This window comes from Catharus ustulatus, chromosome 3, assembly GCF_009819885.2.
Source record: "Catharus ustulatus isolate bCatUst1 chromosome 3, bCatUst1.pri.v2, whole genome shotgun sequence".
NCBI lineage: Eukaryota > Metazoa > Chordata > Aves > Passeriformes > Turdidae > Catharus > Catharus ustulatus.
Window position 1 is genome coordinate 87,574,133 of NC_046223.1, and position 15,228 is coordinate 87,589,360.

The following is a 15,228-nucleotide window of genomic DNA, read 5'->3' on the forward strand; positions in this document are numbered from 1 at the left end:
TTAACAAGACCTCCTTTAATATCACTACTTTTCTCATAATGATCGCCTTTACTTCAAATAATTATTTGTTCTAGTGTTTTCAACTTTTATACGTCAGTGTTTCTTTAAAAACAGAAATCTTGCACCTTCAAGGAGTTGTGGTGCTAAAATGAGCATCTTCTTCAATTTGAACAGATGCCTTGGCACTAACAGAGTGGTGTAAAAGCCCCTGGGCCAAGGCCTCCTCCAAGGAACTTAACCTTTGTGGTAGTGAATAAATTTCAGAGGGGTCTATATATTCTGCTACTCTTAAACTTTGTAGCATTTTAAATTCAAAGCAATACAGGTAACATCAATACCATGAAAACTGGTACTTTTTAACAGTTCTAGAACTAGACCCATATTTATCATATTTATTAGTAACTACGCTAAATCACAGGAGTATTCACTACGTTCATTGTGGTTCAACAGGTTACAACATCTCAGAAAAACTTCTTTTAAGTTGGAAGTTTTTGTGTGCCACAAATTTAATTTTATTTGAGGCAACCTCTACAAAATCTTCAGTTTTTGTGCCAACCATGGATTTATATTACTCTCTACAAAAGAACTACTTTTGTAAGTCAAAGAGCCCCTCCCTAGATCAGTGACAGGAGAGAGGCACCTATATTAAAGCTTCATGTAATCAACTTGCAATCACAAAACACAGTAAGTTTTAACTTATTGGAAAATAAGTACTCTATATATATTTTCAATTAAGAGGTACTAAGGTTCTCATTTGTGGCTTTTATGCTGTTAGTTCACTGTGGCATTATTTACAGATGTATTTTTATGTCTGTGCTTTGCTGCCACAAAGGAAAAAAAAACCAAAAAAGCAGTTCACTTAGGATTGGATATTTTTGACTATAAGCTACTGCACAAATCACAATTGTGCCTGCACATACCATTTGTAACATGCTCATGGAAATGATAAAATGTCTGTGTGCTGGTTGGGTATGAAAATATATAAAAAGGCATAATTGTGAATTCCTTCCACATTTTTTATTTTAAAATAAGAAAATTAAGCACAACAAACTACATTAAATTTCTGCTACAACTACAAATTTGGCATGGAATAAAGTTGCCAGTATCTTCAATCTCCCATAGGCAGAGTCCAATCTAGCAAATTCTGCACATGCAGAATGTCACACTGGGCCCAGCAATTATTCCAGATGACTAATTATGTCAGTAAATGTGTACCTTAATTGCAATGAGTCCAGTTCCACCATCAGATATGCAGGCACAGCTCCAATTACTTCAATGGAAGTTGCATGGAGACATCTGAAGGCAAAATTGAGCACTTTAGGTGAAATTTTTAAAGATGGTCTCTTTTTTTAAGGACAGATATGAAAGGATTAAGATAGATCAATTAGGGACTGAAGTAAAAAAATTAGTATCTTAATCCTATCATACATGCATGAAATAGACTGAGGATATGAAATCAGAGGGAAAAATGAGACCCCTTTAAAAATTTATCCCTATATGTGTATGGCACACAGATTGGAGTTATGCTATACATTACCCTTTCATTGTGTGAATTTTAGGTCCTTTAGCCTGTCAACTGTAATTTATACTAAATAATATATATGATATGTTACCCTGTATTACCTATGATACCTGAGAAAGAATATTCTATTATGTAATGAAATGCTATTTCAGAGGTTATTACTTCAGTCAAGACTGAGTAAATATTCAACCTTAATTCTGCAATTCTTGATTTTTGGTATGTTTAAATCCTTAAGCTAAACACGTTTATGTTCTGGTTTTCCTTTATATATGTATGACTACATTAAATAACATGAGAACAATTATTGAGGACTGAGAAGTAAATCTAAATTCTCTAATGGAGAAATTTGATTTTGTGCATGAAGTGCAATGTAATTTAGCACCAATTAGCTGTGAATTTATTTCTAAGCATGCAGTTGCATGAAGCTACTCTAGAAAATCCAAGTGTGTTTTTTCCAGCTTTGTTTACCCTGCACATCTGAGCATATGTTGAATGTAGCTCAGTTCTGATATGGAAAATTTTATCTGCCTGACTAATGGCTTGGTAAAACCTTTACATGTTAATCATGAGAAGAAGAAAAAAAGTCTAACACAGGAGCCAAAGCACACCAGCAAAACTGTAACAACCATAGGGAACAACACCATATGATCACATTGCTTTCTTGAAACATGGCTGTTACCACAGGTAACAAAAACTTGACATAAAAAGGACTTAGCCTGCCTCTTAGAAAAGTATGGATATACTTTCTTTTAGGACATCACTATTTACTGAGTGTTTTTCCTGGAGGTCTTGAGAGGTAGAACTACACAATAATTAACAGATCAAAGCACTGTAATCCCAAGACCTTTAAACTCTAGAGTGGCTCTAGAATGAAAAAATTAAGATTTACCATAAGTTTCCTAAAATAGTGGTACAACTACAATTAGTGTCAGTTGCGTCAACATGTTACTCTCTGGTGTCAGAAGTCACATTTCAAAGAGCTGTAACTGTCATCTCTTCAAGGGCTGATGATTCAGATGTGAGATTGATCCGTGTAAAAGCAACTGAGAGAACTCATTGATCAGACTTCTTAAATAAAGGGTGCCACTTTATAGCCAAAGCTTACTACTAATCAGCCATGTGAAGGTTAACAACAATGATGTACATATACAATCAAGCCATGCAGGAGCGAAAAGACAGACATATGAATGGAATCAAAATGTTGTATTTCAATTCCATTAATCTAGTTATAAACCCGTCTGACTCCTGTAATCCCAGGTGTACTGGGTCTGGCTGGGAAGGAGGCAGTTTTCTTCACAGCTGCCTGTTCTTCTAGTTGTGACTAAGTGTTGATAACACACCAGTGCTTTAGTAATTGCTGAGCAGTGCTTGTATAGCACCAAGGCCTTCTCTGCTCCTCATGCTGCAGCCCCCTGCCCTGTCCTGGCTTGCCCCTGGCTGTGAGAAGAAAAAGGTGTGACAGGTGACCCCAACTGACCAGAGGGACCATTCCATACCACATAGCATCATACTCAGCAATAAAACCGGGGGTAGTCTAAAATATGCAATTCTTTAAGAGACTACTTACAAAAGGCATGGAATAAACTAAAGAAAATAGCTACAGATCTTATTTTCAACCTACAATTCACCCTCGAAGAAAGTCAGGACAGACTAGCAGTTGTTTTCTTTTAAAGGAGATAGCCACTTAATTTTTCTAAGACTTTACCTGTTTACTAACATTTTATGTGCTAGTCACATTCCTTTTAATATATGACTATAATGTTAAGATTCATAGAGTTATATCTGGTGCCACTAACTAGTTTACACCCCTCATCTTTATTACTATCCTCAGAAAACTACTATGGGCATGTTTCAACCCCTAAATGCTGTTTAACTGAGGGAGAAGTTAGAACTGAATAGAATCCTAAATGTTTAGAATATATGCTACCTTTTCAACAAAATAACACAACAATAATCAATGTACTATACTAATATATCAGATGTGGTAGGGCAGACAAAGTTTTCCTTTTAACTTTAATAAAACTCTTTTAAACAATGTGTCATATGGCATATTTCTGTTACCCACAGAATATGAATCTAAAAATTCAAGAAATATGACTTCAAAATGAATTAAAGTTGCATTAGCATCAACAACAAACCAGCCTATGAAAATCAATGAGAGCTACAAAAGCAGCACTGAGAGGAGTGGCCAGTGCAAAAGAAACAGAAGTAATTTTAAGGTCTCAAATCCTCCCTTTAAGATTTAAAAGAGGATCTAAACTCTATACTGTATAGAATATACCTTACACCCATCTATTAGGCTGACAGCATACTATATGAAACTTATGTGGGATTATTTGAATAAGGATTGTATCACAGGCAGCTACACTGAACTAGCAAGGAACAGCAAAAATGCTTAGCTTCCTTTCTAGTTCCAGTTCTTTATTCCTGAGCTCTAACTCTTTGCATATCCACGTCATATTGCAACATTCATCAAAGAGACTCTACATTCTGAAATTTTTGGAAAACAGTATATTTTGTCAATAAATAACATCTAATAAGAATCCCCTCATTTCAAAAAAGGTTAGGTAAGTCAGACAAGTAATAAGATACATGTGTTAAAAGTCAGGTGGTTAAGCACAGGAAAATATTTCCATCCCTTGCACTCATTAAGTGAAAATACCTTCCTAAAGGACATTCTTGCCCAAAGCCAAGTATGGGCTTAATGCCAGAATGACTGGTGACATTACATGGTCTGTGATTCAAACTGATAACTATACCATGCCTTTCTACATGGTAGAAAACCTATGGATATCTTAGCACTAGCCATAACATTTTCTGTGATGATGAAGTCTGCAACAAATGCAGAATTTTCTCTTGAGGCAGTTCATATTTCTGCTCAAGATGGTCAAGACAGAAAGAGGAGGTGCAGGCAAACAGTATGACTTGGGAATCCTCCAAGTCTTGCCTGCACAATTACATGTCAGAGTAAGCTACACAACAGGAAGAAATTGGCATCAAGATAGCTGTACCTCTTTCCAGAATATATAGCACATCCATCCTTTATGATGCAAACTCTAAGAGAAAAGGTCTACAAGTCTAAAAATAACATAAAGATTTCTTACACAATGAAGTACTGAAAAGTACGATGAACCAAAAATTTATCTCATAAACTTTTAACAGTGCTTCGGGGGCAAACCCAACTGGTTCAGATAGGGGAACAGAGAACTGCACTTTTTCTAGAAGACGAGAGATCTGACCTGTTCTTCAGTTTCAGTCTTCATATTAAGAAGAAAGGTTGAACAGTGAAAAACAGCTAAAGCTCTAGTGCAGTCTAGAAGCATGTACACAGCCTTTCTACATAGCAAAAGCTAGGAGATTCATCCATGTGAGCAACTCAGATGCCCTGTGGATGGCAATCAGGTGAAAAAAAATCTGATGCCCATAACAAAGACAGGGAAATAAAGCAGCAGTGAGATTTGCATGGGAGAATCTTCTAGTGCAGAGATGGTTGTGTGACACGGAAAAGTCACACTGGTGTTGGACCAGGATGACCCATTTCAGAAATAATGCAGAGAATCTCTAGTTCATTTAACTGTTATCCTTCAGGATGAGTTTTGCAGTACGCACATACAAAATATCCTTGTAATAGGTTTCATGGCTTTAAAAATTCAAAGCAACCTCCACCATGAAATTTAAAAAGCACACAAAATCATGAGCAGATAAATGTTTTGAAATATAAGGTAAGTAACACTGAAAAATCAATTTGTTTCCAAGATGAAGAACTTGCTACGACTTCTTTGAATAAACAACTTCAAAAAATAATGGCAACATGCAGATAGTGAAAGAGATGGCTCTGAACCCTGCTCTGCATGACCAGAACCTGCTGTAGCTACCTTGAGCTTGTGTGCCTGGATTTCCTTTCCCTGGGAGCTGAGAGTTCCTCCCAATCATAATTAAGGCGTGACCAAGGCAACAGTCAGATTTCCAAGATGGGAGATGAGCTTGGATCTCTCAGTACACACAGAGGCATGGTGGCCACCATGAGCTTAACAACTCACTCCAGAAGGAAAATATGCCAATACAGAAACTTGAACTGGATGATGAAACATTCAGTTTTTTCTCAAAGAGCTTCAGGGGTGTTCCCCAGAGAAGCCTCTATGTGAAAGGAAACAACAAGAAAAAAAAACCCAAAAAACAACAAAACAACAAACCACTGATTTTGGCAGCAAAAAAAGTCACCATTATCATAATCTGCTGAAGACTTTATTGCAACCTTTTCCATTGATTACATGGATGTTTGCTTTGTTGCAGACTAATATGGTCACTGTTGTTCACTTCTGTAGTATACGCTCTCCCTCATATTTGTGTCTCCTTTCACAAAACATCCTGTAACTCTCTCATCTCTATTTCACCTACTGTGTCCTTTTTACCTCTTGCAAGAAGCTACAGGGGGCTGCTAGTGCAAACCAGCTCAAATTAAGATACATATGGTCCCCTAGATCTGCCAGTACTTCACTCTTCCTGCTGCTCTTCTTTTGCCCAGCTCTTTTTAGCCCCTGAGTTTCATATGCCATCAGCTCCCTTGAGCCAGAGGAATCTGTGCATGTAAATATCCCACCACCTTCTACACATGCCCAAATATTGGGCCAGATCCATCCAAATCTTGTGGAAACAAGCTCTTTTACAAACCTGTTAGAGACAGTCTAGTTTGTCTGCCCAAAGTCCATTGTTTTAAACAAAAAAAATCCACTGCAGCCCAAATCTTGACAGAGGCATAACCAACAAAACAGGTAAGATTGATTTGTACTGTCCTGTTTGAGAGAAATATAAATACTGAGACAGAAATAATTTGTAAAATAAACCACTCTTAGCACTTGCTTAAGACATTTCATAGTATATTCTAAAAATAACATATAATTGCTAACACCTAAGTTACATATTTCTTTTTCATCTCTTTTTAACGTTATCATGAAAACATACTTGTGTGTGTTTGACATGGGTGTTGGAGTTCATACCTATTGGAAAAGTTGCTTTATTTTTACCTAAGCATTCATCCCTTCAGAAAGTAAAGCAGTGGCAGGAAATACTTTGATTCAAGTTCAACTCACAGTTTGGCTGTGACCCACCCAAGACTGTACTCAGACCAGATTTTCCCAAGATGATCAGGACTCAGGAATAAAGGTTAGAAAAGGTTAATCAGTGCTAGTAATGTTTATGTATCATAGCATTTTGGTTTTAACAATAAAAGGGTGAGGTGTTTATTTAATTTTTTTTTTCCTCTACAGGCTTCATTTGGATTTCGAAATAATTTCTACTTTCAGCTAAAAGGGGAAAAAATAGGACTTTTCTGAAATGTGGCTTTGACAGAGACATAACAGACTACAGTTTTCACTTTTTGGGACAGGCTGAGATACCTGTTGTTTGAGCTCACTGATTCCCTGGTATCAGCCCCAGCATGAATTCATAGGAGGTGAGCACTGTATTTCTGCCCCTACAAGAGTAACTTTCTGACATGGAACTGACATGCAAATAGAACACAGCTGATTCCTCAGAATCTGAATACAAAAAACAGTCTCTGACCATCATGACCTTTATCTATTCCAAGGCCACACTTAGGAAACATCCTTTGCAGCCAAGGACCATGGCTGCATCACTAGAAGCATGTGCTGAGCAGAACTCAGCAACAGTTTAGGAAAAATCTTAAGTCTTAGTGTGGACTTAATCAAGCACCTTCTAAGCCATGTAAAACATGATTACCTCTGTTAAATCCAGTATATTGCATTTCAATAGGAGCATGAGAAATCATAAGACAAACCATTTTCAGATTCTAAAGAGGGGCATCAGATGGCATAGATATATTTGAGAAACAATCTTTTTGCATGTTAACACTGTTAACTAAAACCTATATACTGACATCGAGTAAAATGAAGGAAAAGCCAGTATCAACAGTTGCCAAACATTTGTAAAAAATTGCATAAATATTTACCTTTTGTGGGAGACTTAAAATTCTCTTGCTCTTCAATGAATTAAATGCACGGAATGATGGAAACAGAAAAAGAAATCAGCAAATTTAAAGTTAGATAAAGAAATGTGTTACATGTGACAATGGCATGTACAGTAGGCAGTACTCCAGCATATGTAAAAGTAATGTAGAAAATTAAAGTGATAAACCATGACAAATAATAAAGCCTATGACTTTTTCTTTAAAATTAACAGGAACAATGATGTTACAGAGAACCAGATTGTGGAGTCTTCAAGTATTCTGCTAGAGAAGCATCATAATACCCAAATCTATGAATGACATAAAAATCTTGTTTTAAACATCACTTTTACTTCTGAACCACACAGCACTATTTGAAGCCTCTTCTGCAATAATGAGCATTATGCATTTATTATCTATCAACTGAAATCTATAATACTCAATAATCACCAGACTATTCAAAATTCGTCTTTAAGGAAAACATAAACCATTATGAGGCTTGAACTCATTTGCGAAAGTTATCAGTGCTAAGAAAAATACTCTCTGGCATGAGTAAAGATTCCACAAGCTGTCTCAAAATATGCAGTGCCACCTAATAATTTAAAAATAAAACCAGAAATATGGAGACAAAACAAACAACACTGATAGACGGAAATCTAAAACTGAAAGGACTTTTTCTTCTGCCAGTCAATTTTTATACTGATAGATTTGAAAAAAATTTTGACTAAAAGGGTTTGATCTTTTACCATTACCACAACCATACTCTCACTGCAATGACATTTCAATGACCAAGTGCACAAACACAGAACTGTTTTCACTAGCACTTCTTTTTCTTTTGGGATCTAAAGTTTGTTAAGTATAAAAAGATACTTGCAACTCATTGTATTATTTGACAACATACTGATTTTCTGCACAAAATTCCAATTCTTATTTGTTAAAAGAAAAAGTACTGGACATCAAGACACCTCGTTCCTTATGACATCACTACCAATGTACAAATATCACACACATGAACTTTATGCATGTAATCCCCACTGAGTCCCAGCAGAGTCTTCATGTCCTTTTCCCTCATGCAACAGCACACACACACATGGGCACTTCACCTTCCATACAAGTGCTGTACAAAGCCTTTTCCAACATGAGCTAAGGTACAGCCACACCTAATGCTGGACACACACTCGCTTTGCTCGGTGTCACCATGTGAGCCCTACTGCTGGAACACACACAACCAAACTGCTTCAGTCAGGTTTACAGATGCTCTTCACATGGAAACAGACTACTGTAATCACAAACCTTACTCTCATTATGTGACTTCTGAAATAGGAAACTACATTGTCAAAGCTATGAAAAAGAAACCATACTGTGAAGACCCAAATACAGGCAGATAGAGGGAGTAAGATCTGTTTTGTATGAATTACCCTGAAAGACTGTTGCTGTATGACAACCGTTGCACATTTATATTGCTGGTTCATAAATTTCAATATTTTCTTTTGCTATTTACTACCTAGAGTAATAATATAACCCCTACCCTCTGCTGGCATATTCACTTCCTTGAGCAATACAATGAACAACCATTATGTAAAAGTGTAGAATCCCGCTCTCAAATCTTATTCAAAGAAGAATTCCTGTGATGTTTGATAGCTGCAATGACAGACGACGAACTGAGTAAAGATCACAAAAGCATCCTTTATATGAAAGTATAATTTAAAAACCAAGCAACTACATCACAAAGTTGTTATAGAAACAGCTAAAAAGCAAAGTCAATGCAGAATCCCCATCCCTCTTAACAATTGCAGTGTTCCACTCAAACACGATGCAAATGAAAAACCAGTGATGCAAATCTCTTACAGCCCAGCACAGAATGATATATTGAGAATACATCATTGTCCTTACCATGGCTTAGAGTTTCACTGTTTAGTCACTGAACCAAAACATCTTCACAGGATTAGGTCCTTTTATAAAATCATCAATATGAGAAAAATCAAAACCACTTCTTTAGTAGCATAAGGTAGGGAAATTAGCATTAAATTGTGATGTCTTGAAAACACACACAGACGCACCTATACAGGACTAATTTTCAATATTGAAACATCTCAAGACCTTTCAATACAACAGCTTCCCAGTCTCGTGTTCTAAGAAATACTGCTGACAGGGTAGCAAAGGAAAGAAACGCAACTATGTCTTCCTTGAATATGACCGTAATAAACATAAAAATCACATTGCCTAAAAAATTACAGAATCCTACAGTCTTACCTGCAACCACTTTTTAAAGTCTGCATGCCCTTGAGTTCCATTATTTAGTTAGTATTGTCTCAAGTGAAAATAACTATTCCTCTCCTCCACTCCAAAGCTACACAAAATTGCTCTCCCCTTCAGAACATAATCACCAAGAAGCCTGTTCTTTTTTTGCATTTTTTTGTCCGTGTGAATTATAACGCTGTTTCAAGGTTTTAGTCCTTAAACTTGACCTTTTCCTCAACATTTACAGTTGTTTCTCCATTCCTATCAGTAGTACCAACTGTTTCTATAATGGGATAAGGATCACTACTTTGGCCTTCTCTGTATCAATTACTTCGGTGAGCTTTTTTCTTTTTTTTAAAGGAAGTATGTGTATTATTCAGAACCTTATAAAACTACCTGGTTTTCTTGTAAGTTGAATTTTTACAATTCTCAGACTGCCAACCAGTGTAGTACCTAAGACAGCATCATTTGGTAGAGACAAAGAAACCAAGCTTTTGTTTAGTTCTAAACTACATAACAAAATGGAATGTCTGAAATATGTCAGTCAAGCCTTATTAGCATTAATATGACCACTTACAAATGATAGCTAAAGATTAGAGATTAGTACTTAAAATATCTCTATTTCTCCACATGAAAACTGCTACCAGTCTCTTGCTCCTTCAGTAACTCTCATTTATTCCACAATGAGGACTTTAATGAGTAATAAAATTACTTCACTAGATTCTTCTATGTCTCCCAAATGTGCAACAGAGCAAATAAGAAGTCCATTCTTGATATACAAATATGTGATCTTTTTGCAGCAATCACTATGCCTTGTATAACAGACTTAAATGCATATATGTATATATTTAGATTCATAGATATATCTATTTAATGAGTATTTGACAGGAAACAACAGGAATTTTATGGAACATAAAGAAGTACTTTACTAGAGAAATGATGCTTTATGGCATATCATACAGGTTTTCCTCGAAACACATGATGTCAAGATGACCATCAAAGTAAAGGAAGAAAATGCATTTTTAATTATTTCTGATATTTGGATATTGCACTAGAATTTGACATCATCTGTATCTACGTGACTGTGAATTTAAACCACCAAGGACACACACCAGTTCCAAGCACAGTTAATGTAAATCTTTTACAGAACTCAGTATGTTCTGGGTTCGATATTACATTAAAGTTGGATCACTTCTGGTCACTACATTTGACCCTGACACTCATTTGAAAGGGATTACAGAGGTGAAACTTATATTAAAATCTGGTCATGTAAATCAAGTACTGAGGTCTTATGGCTTTAGTGAATTTAACTTCTAAAAGGAGTATTAAGTCAGACATAGTAGCATATGTAGTTCAACAGATACTGACACAATTTTTAAAACACATATTATAAAGTCTATTAAATTTAGTACTCTGCAAATACGTTCTGAGCCTGAACAGAGCATTAAATGTGGGTAAAATAAAAAGAGCTCCCTTTCAGAAGCAAAGACAGTCACTTAGACGAAACCAAAGTACTGTGTAGAGAAGGAAATCTCTTTAAGCAATGATTCCATGTGCTGTAAAACAGCCCTAGTGACACAGTTGGCACGATTTGTAACAACAAAGCAAACCACGGCGCATCCTACCTGCATGTTTTATACGTAAGGCGCAAGCATATTGAGCCCAAGTGTAAACAGGAGTTCACTGAAACAGCATTACTTTACAAGTATTCATGGTATCAACAACTTTATAAACCTTGAGTAGCTTTCGTCTCCGAACTTTCATTTTTTCTTTCCTCTTCTGTACACATCCCATTTTTACTCATTTTCATGGTAAGTTCTACATTCATTTCCAATGCCTTCAACAAAACATAAACTAGTATTTTACTCTCACACACCAGTTACCAAGACCAGCAGAAAGATTATAAATTAATATGCAAAGGAAAGCCAAATTAAAATTAAATTAAAAGCTCACTCATCATTATATATTGTAACAAGTTGTGAAATTGAAGTAGAAATACGGAAGAATTACATTTCCCTATAAAGCTCCCAACTTGCTAATATGCAAAAATAGAAACTCTGAATGCAGTTTTTAACTAGTCTATAATTCAGACAGTACTAGAGTCACTACAAAATGAGAAGACCTGAATAGAAAGTATGAAGTTAATAAAAGCCACTTATATATTAGTCATTCAAAATAAATACACTTAAAAAACAAGAGTACATTTTATATGTGATAATGGAGGGGTTTGTATGCCATCACAGCTCAAAGCCTTAACATTAATACAAACTGATTGGAGATTAATGCAAACCATCGTACAAGAAAACCTCACTGGTAATCTGTCATGATAAGGTGGTCATGGTCAGCAACTTTATCCGTTCAAGAATATGATCTACTAACAGTTCTGCAATGCACTACAATATTTCATCATTATAAACATTTATTTAATTCCCACAAAGAAAATCTTGTAGTATGTGGCAATCTTGGTTGTTGCTTGTAGTCAATGAGAAAACAGGATTTTTTAAACACAGAAGAAAACATAAATGTACATATATTATCCATTGTGCCACTTTGTTTAACCATAACAGCTCATTCTCTTTGTGCAGTATGTTGCTAGAAAAGGAAACAGCAATGTACATCCTTATTTGATCTTAGTATGTAAGAAACATCTTCCATAATCATCAGGCCTACATTGTCTTTTCAGGTCTATGTTGTCTTTTTCAGAAAAGAGAAGCACTCTTTCCCTTATCAGTTTATTCTTAAGTGAGAAAGGACTGGTGACCTGTACTCTCACATTTCCCACATTAATTGTTTTCATTCTTTATTCACTGAACTATGAACTCCAGAAGAAAAACATTTTCTGTGACATTTATTATTAATCTGTGTTAATAATACACAACAATAAATATAAACCACAAAATAAGAAATGAGAAAGACTGTCAAAATCCTTGTCCCTGTTGTTTTGTTGGGGTTTTTTTGCTGATAACTTACTAGATAGGTTGGAAACTACCATGACTCTAATAGAAAGTTTAAACATGAAAGGGTACTAAAAAGTAAGGCAATTAAACAACATGTAATTATCCACTGATCAAACTTCACTGGATTTCCCATACTACAAAGATGCTTTCATTCTCTTCTATTGCTTTACTGGTAGAATTATAGCACTGGACATGTAGTTATGCAAGAAGACTTAAAGTAAATAAAGGTAAGAAATCAAAGAGTTTGAGCTATCACAAGCTCATTATTTGATACCTTGCTCTATACTGCCACTTCTTACGGGAACTTGCGGTAGCTGTCTTCCCCTACGACTGCTGAAGGATGTGTCTGCAGGAGGAGACTGCGTGGGACTTCCTTGCTGATGTGTTCTGCAAATGAAATTGAGATGAAAGCAAAATAAGGCAAATGAAGAGACATTTTTTATTCTGAATTCTTCAAACAAAAAAAATTGCTGGTACTGAAGATGGGTTTGCAAAAGTTTGCATTTGGTCTACGCCACGTGCACATACCCAAGTCTAGATACCTAGTCAACTTATATGGTCTTACATTTAATTTCTCCGGCTACCTTCAGCTTTAGAAAAATTATTTCCTTTTGATTGTTTGTTTGTTTGTTTAATTTATTTATAGGATTGTTTGTCTTTGAGGTTTTTGTCATTTTGGAGGGTTTTTTTGATAAATCAATAGTGAAAAACCCCTTGAATGAAAAGCAGTTTTCTAAGAACCACTCATGATTATTACTCACAATTTATATACATTCTCCCGCATGTTACAAGAGCTATATAAAATGCCACTTTTATGTTTTATTAAATTTAGTATTCCCTTTATGCTGACGCAATAATTGCACAAGGCCACTGGACAGCAAGTATCTATTTCCAAAGGATAGCGTGCGGTTTTTTCCCAGAACTCAAAGAAGGAAAAAGACATTAGGGTGGGGCAAGGGAAGGTGTGTATCTATGAGTGCATGCAAACCATGCACAAGACTTTTGATATTCATATCTAAGTAAATATCCTAAATCCCTTTGGCTGAATTCTAGCTAGCACTGTTCCAGAATATTTTGTCTACCTGATGTCTTATTCACAGATACAATTTCAGAGTATAAGGCATCAAACACCTTTGGAACTCTCACATTTAAAATAAGTCTGGGCACCTATAATAACTATAGAGAAAGGGTTTAAGAAAGTAAAACCAAGATGAGAAGCAGCAGATCACTGAGGATAGCTTACTGTGAAATGCCCTTGCCAGTTACAGTAATGTCACACTCCCTACAGTGGATAAGCACTGCTTATCCAGTTGCAAGTAGATAATTTGTAATTTAAAGTAGAGCATTTGTCTTTCACTAGGTAGATCAACTGACCCAGCCTACAAGATCAGAGTTTGCTGTGTGAACATGTGATTTTCTGCACAGTGTTTAAGAAAAATACTTGGATATTTTCACATGGATACAGAACAGAACACAACAAAGGAAGGATGAGACACAGCCAGTCTTCTAATCTTAATTTGCATAACTAGTTAAGTTCATCAGCAAGAAGTGCCACCTGCATGGTGAAGGTAGGTGGCACAAAGGATATGGGAGAACTGTAAATACCTGGAAGAGAGAATAATCTGTAGTGCCAGAATGACTGAATGTGCCATGTGTGCTCAGAGCACACCACCACACTGAAACCTTGGAGGCAGAAAGTTGTGCTGTACACATTATAGCAGCCTGGTGATAGGCGGAGAAGGTGGTGGTGAGCCTCTGGATGTTGGGTGATGAACAGAGCACAAGGGTCTGGCATCAGCCTGCTCACTCAGCCTGGAGCCAGCGTGGTGTTTTCCCCTAATGACTGGCTGCTCAGCCATTCATGGGGCTGGAAGTGCCCTTCTAGAAAGACATGGTAGCAGACCCCTGAAACATCAGGGCCAAAAAGAGACTCTTCAGTTGTTAGCTCCAGGTGCACCTTCCCAGTGCCTCCCTCCATCAAAGAACACTGCAAATCCTGGCTGCAGGACCAATGCTGAGGTATCAGATGGAAGTTGTTAGTTCTGAATACAAATACATTTCCAAAATGACAAACTGCAGAACACTCACCACTGCATATACACATCACCCTAACTGTGGAACTGTTGAACTTGCAGTGGACAGTTGGCCAAAAACTCCAGCTGCACCCTAAATACCAGCCAACAACACATATGACAGATGGACTAGCACAGAGTAGGCTATGAATACCTGGGTTTACTACAAAGCATTTCTGTTTCTAAAAACATAAACATTTTTATTAAAATTATTAACTGCATTTCAGTTAGTGACCTAAAAAAGGACAATATAGAAGCATGTCTGTGATTCGCTTAGTTTCCTTTAAAGTTTGAAAAAAATATTCTCTTTAAGTACCTATTAGTACTAAAATAGTAATATAGTTCTAAAGGAACTCTAATGAAAGCATAACTACTATTATGCAGTAAAATGATTGGTCATGTTAGTATAACAGAGCATAATTATTACTAGTTCAATAACTGCAAACACTGCAAGTATAAGATAACCTGAAACAT

At 36.2% G+C, this 15,228-nt stretch overlaps 1 protein-coding gene across 29 annotated transcripts in view; it reads right to left on the bottom strand.

Annotated features, from left to right (window-relative positions):
• RIMS1 (regulating synaptic membrane exocytosis 1) overlaps positions 1-15,228 on the bottom strand; it is a 310,442-nt gene that overhangs the window by 65,930 nt on the left and 229,284 nt on the right. For 28 of the 29 annotated variants that reach the window (XM_033054837.2, XM_033054832.2, XM_033054836.2 and 25 more), the window contains one exon: positions 12,957-13,069. In XM_033054837.2, the coding sequence (XP_032910728.1) occupies positions 12,957-13,069 (113 nt within the window). Of the gene's footprint in view, positions 1-1,215; positions 1,329-12,956; positions 13,070-15,228 lie in introns of those variants that run through there. The other variant, XM_033054841.2, reaches the window with a different exon arrangement.